Source organism: Nicotiana sylvestris, chromosome 6 (assembly GCF_000393655.2).
Source record: "Nicotiana sylvestris chromosome 6, ASM39365v2, whole genome shotgun sequence".
Lineage (NCBI taxonomy): Eukaryota > Viridiplantae > Streptophyta > Magnoliopsida > Solanales > Solanaceae > Nicotiana > Nicotiana sylvestris.
Window position 1 is genome coordinate 166,273,608 of NC_091062.1, and position 6,527 is coordinate 166,280,134.

General features: G+C 33.9%; 1 protein-coding gene across 1 annotated transcript; it reads right to left on the reverse strand.

Moving 5' to 3' along the window:
- Positions 1-4,763: 4,763 nt before the first annotated feature.
- LOC138871625 (secreted RxLR effector protein 161-like) lies at positions 4,764-5,516 on the reverse strand. The gene has a single exon (XM_070149513.1). The coding sequence runs from the start codon at positions 5,514-5,516 to the stop codon at positions 4,764-4,766; it is 753 nt and encodes a 250-aa protein (XP_070005614.1).
- Positions 5,517-6,527: the final 1,011 nt, after the last annotated feature.

Consider the following 6,527-nt stretch of genomic DNA (forward strand, 5'->3'; position numbering starts at 1 on the left):
TTTTGTATAATGATAATTTATTTTTGTATATTTTTGTATAGTGACAGTCTATTGTATATAAACTGTACGCTGATAGTCTATTTTATATAATTTTTGTATAGTGAATGTCTATTTTGTATATATTTGTAATATACCAATATTCAAAAAAAAATCTACTCTCCAGTCTAATACAGTCTAAAAATGTAATACATGGTCTACCTCTACATTGGACAAAATAACACAATTGAGATTTGCATATGTGATTTTTTGTTTGACAATAATTATGGAAGTGATAAGAGTGAAAGCTAACTGTGAAGATAAAACAAGAGAATTTGTTGAAACGGGAAGATAAGAATTACCCCAAGAAAATAAAAGGTTGTTAAAACTTAATAAAAAAAGCAATGAGAATAGAGAGTGACAAGATTTTAGGAGTGAAACCAGTGAATGGTTTTCTATTAGTGGATTCAAAAACATAAAAAAGGTACATAAATAGGAAGAAGGATAGAAGGAAAGCCATCAGATTGAACCCAAGTAGAAACCCAACGACTTGCACCTTCGTAAAAACATAAAAAGGGACGCTTTATCTTGGATGGAAGAACCGAACTTTATCGTGAAATTGAAATCAAAACCCAGTCAGTCTAACCCACTGTGCTCGATCTCGTTGGCTTTAGATCTGGACGGAAACTCAAACACCAGCGACCCTCCATTAAATTCGGCGACTCTTTCTTCTCGTTTTATTTACTGTTTTGGGGATTTTGATATTATAAAAATCTAGATCTGAAAGATGGTTTGCTTGCTAATTTGAATTTCGGCAGATCTGGCCAGTATATAGCTTTTCCGACGATCGTGAAGTTTTCCGGCTAAACCATTTTGGGCCAAAAATTATTTCTCCAGAGAACCTGTGTTTGTTTGTGTACTGTTGTTACTATGAACTTCTTATGCTGGAGATTTAATCTCCTTTGTAAGATCCATTTTTTTACAGAGCTTGTGGGTAAGATATATAGTTCGGTGGCTAGCCACTAGAATTACTTTTGCGCTATAAAATGCATATTGTAATTTTGGGCTACCGGATGATATTTGTTTTGTCGATGGGCTATAAATGAAGTTCTCTCTATAAAGAATTAACCTAAATAGCCAATCATCAATCGCAAAACTAATAGCTGATGAATATACAATATATAATCATATATAATTTATATATATCAATTAAAAAGAATAAATAATAAATAAAAGAGAAACTTTCAAAAATCACTATGTTTAGTGGTTATTAGCTAGTTGTAGCTACCATTTACTATATTACTTCCTATAGCTATATTTTCAGGTTTTTAGAGTGTATTCGATGTATTTAAGCTACTGTATTCATGAATACAGTAGCATTTCTAGGCGTGAAACATGGGATTACAGCTAGACAGATTTTTGTATTCGACTGTATTCACGACGTGAAACAGGGGATAACAACTAGATAGATTATTGTATTCGACTGTATTCACGGTATGTATTTGTGAATACAGTAACGTAAATAGCGCAATTCATGGTCTATTCAGCTGTTTTTAAACGAAAAGAGAATCAATTAACATAATAGGCTCCTAATATAACTCAACAAACTCAATTATAGCACACACAATTTGTATTTCCAGTTATAAAAAAGATTTTCAACCGAAAAATACCCCAAAAACATAGCAATCTTCAGAAAAAATATGCTGAATATTTTTTCCAACCGATAAATACAACAAAAACAGAGCAATTTGAATACATATATACATCTGAATACATAAATTATATTAATTAAAAAAATATATGAATTCATTCATGGAATACAACGAGATAGTGAATATAATGAAATACATGGAATACAGCGAGACACATTGAAATACAATGAAGAAAAAGACAATGAATACAATAAAATATATGAAAATATAGCGAGATACATTGAAAATATATTAACAGAATCTTCAAATTGCTCGGCTCCAAACTAAAAAGAAACCCCTATGTTCCATCATATTCCATCAGTAGCCACCAAACCATTCACTTCTTCCAATTTTCATGGTAATATAGAATAAAATCAAATTAAAATAAGAAGACTTAGGCAGAAGGAATTGGTCAGTTGCATCACTCCATCCCATAGGTTTGATTGTATTTGTACGGAGGACACCATAGCTGCCATGGCGATTAACTTAGGGTTTAAGCTTTAGATCTGAAGATTTTCTTCTCTCATGAATAGTACTAGAGCTGCTCTAAATTTGGACTATTTGGGAAAGAAGTGTTGGCTCTTTCGTTCTGTGCAGGGGAGACTTGGTAATATAAATTCTAGATTGAGAGTCAAAGCTGTCCGTTTCGACATTTGGAAGAATCGTGATTGTATTCATGGAGAAAGACTAGAGTTGAGAGAGAGAGGGAAGAAAAATCTAAAAGAATTTGAGGAAAAAATAATACAAGGCGTATTTTATGGCTTAAAAGTAGGAGGTGACCATAGATATTTGGTTATAAAAATCAAAAGGTAGCTATGAAATATAATTTTTTAAAAAGATATTTATTTAAAATAAATAAGGTACCAACCTGTAAAAATTCCTAAATGAAACCTACTATTGTGTAACGATCTCTTGTTTTTGCTATTCCAACAAGCCCAAAATTGAGTGGGTTAGGTTAGGCATATGCTCATTGAGGGATCAGTTTGGACATAATCCAAGTTAGTCAACTTTTGGATCAACTTGAGCTACGATATGTATAGCTCAAAATGATCAATAGAGAATTTATCAATGATGGGAAAAAAGAGAACTTATTATCAAAAAAAAAAAGAAAAGGAATTGGTTAATTAGATATAGTCATGAATCATATAAATAAGACAAAAAAATTTTATAGTTTGATTTTATTATTAAACAAATTATTAAAGAAAAAATAAACAAATGAAAAACAATTTTGAGTTAGCGTGTTCCAACCTATTTAATTCAACACATTTTAACCTATCCAGTAGAATGTTTTATTTGCTTTACGTACAACTTTTAATTTGGAACACTTTGTTGTGTGATGACCATGCTGCTTGGAGTCAGACGCCGAGACGCAGATGCAACCTTATAGCATATGAACTCAATATTTTCAACGCGGGCTATAAATTATTTATAAAGATTTAATTATACTAGTAAATAGTAGGTAAGAACTCAAAAATTAAAAGATAAATCATAAATTCATTGCTAAGATCCTTAAAAACTAGATTTGCCTCTAATTGAAGTTCCAAATATGAATGCCCTCTATCCCTCCCTCTCTAACCTGACCCTTTGATCCTTTCCTTAAAATCGTGTAAGAGGAGTTTTAGTTTCTCACTATAAAGGAAAATGGAACGGAGTGTTTAAAATTAAACACTAATACAGTAATATTTCAGTAATGTCTGATCAATAGATGAACCTGGTAAGATATTAAAGTAAGATGAATGAGCTGTGATTATAATGTGTTGTTACAATTTCTTAAGAAACAAAATGTAGTAATACTCTTTGAAAATGTTGCATAAAACCACTCGTTTGCAGTTTTCTCTATTTACTAGTCCGCTATTTACTAGTCCGCATATATATATATATATATATCCAAGGCTGTGAAAATTAAATGAATCCTGAAAGCCATGCAAGGAGCTCCGTGAACCCAAATATTGCTGTTGAGTTTGGTTTAAATAGCTTCCTACGTCAGTAAGCACACTGTTCAAGTAAATAGCTAGGTCAACTACTGCCAAATTAAACTATGTTTGTCTTCTTTTCCTTTTTGGGTTATCCGAACCAGAAACAACGTCCAAACTTGTTTGGAAGTTACATTATGATACATAAAGTGCAAATTGGCTGAACATTTATCTTCTTTTTTTAAGGCGACACACACGAATATTTGTCATTCAATTCATACAGAACGCAACGATATATAAGAAACATATATTTTGTGTCTCCTCCACTATTATCACAGTGATCTTTTCTATTTTTAGGCAATAATATATTAATCTTACTACTAAGTAGAATAAGTAGTTAAATGGACACCACGAATCACGATATCCACGTTTTAACAAGCAAACGAAAAAATGAGCAGACATATAGCTCATAGAGTTTCTGACAACTTCAAGATGGTGAAATAAGGAAACATATTACAAAACCAATAACAGAATCATGTTTGTCTAACTTCTTGAGAAAGCTGAATATGGAGTATGACATGGAATGGTTTCTTTACAGTTTTGATGGTTGGAATTGTTGCCCTTTATGGTTTCTTGAAGAAGGCAAATAAATGGTTTTGTGTGATGAAAATGAATCTTATTTGTTTTTAGTTACTATTTGCACTATTTTCTGGTTTTTCTTGTAATTTTCCCCAAACTAGCATAGGTATGGGAATGGATCATTCAGAAATCCAAGCATCATCTTTACAACGCCAGAAATATGCAGGCAAGTATTGATGGATGATGAACATTTTTTGTTGAGTTTTCCATAATCTGCAACAGATCTAACAGCAAAGAGAGCATTATTGTAATTTAAACACATACACAGAGCCAACACATCGGGAATTATACAAGGAACGTACCTTCAACCATGGTTGTTCAAGTGATGTGGGGAATTCCTTGGAAGAACCTTGAGAGAAAACCTAAGGAGCCTTCTAGCCTATGCCTATCGTAGGATGCCAGATTGATGGAGTCACAGGTGTATTTATAAGTAGGCTAGGGACTCTTAGGCAAATACTTTAGCCCTAGGGACTTCCCATAAAAGTGTGCACTGTCATGTATATAATCATAATGTCTAGACAAACTGTTAGAGAGCAAAGCAAGACTAAGTTGAGCTACTAAGCCCCATATGGGTTACATGATCCTTGAAAATATTAGTCGGCAGACCCTTAGTCATAGGATCAGCAATCATCAAAGTAGTACTAACATGCTCAAAATTCACATCTTGCTTCTTCACATAGTCTCTAACCATTAAGTACTCACTTTTATTATTCTTAGAAAGGAAAACCGCAGCTGAATTGTCACAAAAAATTCTCAATGGCCTTGAAATAGAATTGACAATCCTAAGGCCGAAAATAAAGTGTTTCAACCATAACGCCTGTGATGTAGCTTCATAGTATGCTATAAATTCAGCTTCCATTGTGGATGTTGCAACAATGGTCTGCTTGACACTTCTCCAAGACACAACACCTCCAGCTAGAAGGAAAATGTATCCTGAAGTAGATTTACCAGTGTCCTTGCATCCACCCAGATCAGAGTCTGAATATCCAATCACCTCCAATGAGTCAGAGCATTTGTATGTGAGCTTAAAATCCTTGGTTCCTTGCAAATATCTCAAGACCCCTTTACCAGCTTTCCAATGGTCAAGGCCAGGGTTACTTTGATATCTGCCAAGCATTCCTACCGCAAAAGCAATATCAGGTCTAGTACAGACCTGTGCATACATAAGGCTCCCAACAAGTGAAGAATAGGGAATGTCTTTCATTTGCTCTTTTTCCAATGCATTTTGTGGACATTGATTCAGTGAGAATTTGTCACCTTTAATTATGGGTGCTGCTATAGGTGAACAGTTCTTCATCCCGAATCTTTCCAGAATTCTTTCAATGTAGGCCTTTTAAGACAGTCCAAGTAATCTTTGGGATCTGTCTCTGTGAATCTCTATGCCAATGACATAAGAGGCTTCACCCATATCCTTCATCTCAAAATTCTGGATAAGAAACGGTTTAGTCTCGTGCAACAATCCCAAGTCACTACTTGCAAGCAAAATATCATCCACATATACGACTAGAAAAATATATTTTCTCCCACTTATCTTAAGGTATATACACCGATCAATGATGTTCTCCGTAAATCCAAATGAAGAAACAACATTATGAAATTTAATATACCATTGGCGGGAAGCCTGCTTTAGCCCATAAATGGATTTATTCAACTTGCAAATAAGGTGACTTTTGTCCTTATCACAAAATGCTTCAGGCTGACGCATGTATACCTCATCTTCAAGATCTCCATTCAGGAAAGCTGTTTTCACATCCATTTGATGTAACTTTAAATCAAAATGAGCTACTAATGCCATGATTATTCTCAATGAATCCTTCTTTGATACTGGAGCGAAGGTTTCATGGTAATCAATGCCTTTCCTTTGAGTAAAACCCTTGGCTACAAGTCTGGCTTTATATCGTTCGATATTACCAGATGAGTCTCTTTTAATTTTAAAGAATCATTGGAGCCTATGGTAGATGACCCTTTTGGTAATTCGACGAGATCCCAGACTTTATTTTTAGCCGTAGATTCTAACTCTTCTTTCATGGCATCATACCAAAGTGTGGAGTTTTCTCCACTCATGGCGTGTGAAAACGAGTATGGATCATCTTTTAGTCCAATATCATAATCAGACTCTTGGAGATATACAATGAGTCACTAGAAATTGCTGGTTTTCGAACTCTTGAGGATTTTCTTACTCCCACTGGTTCAGACACTTCTTTAGTGAGTTTAGGTAAAGCGGGTTGATCTTCATGTGGCTCCTCAAGTGGTGGTGGATCTTGAACTTGTTGTTGTTCAGATAATTTATGAGAATTTTTCTGAGCAA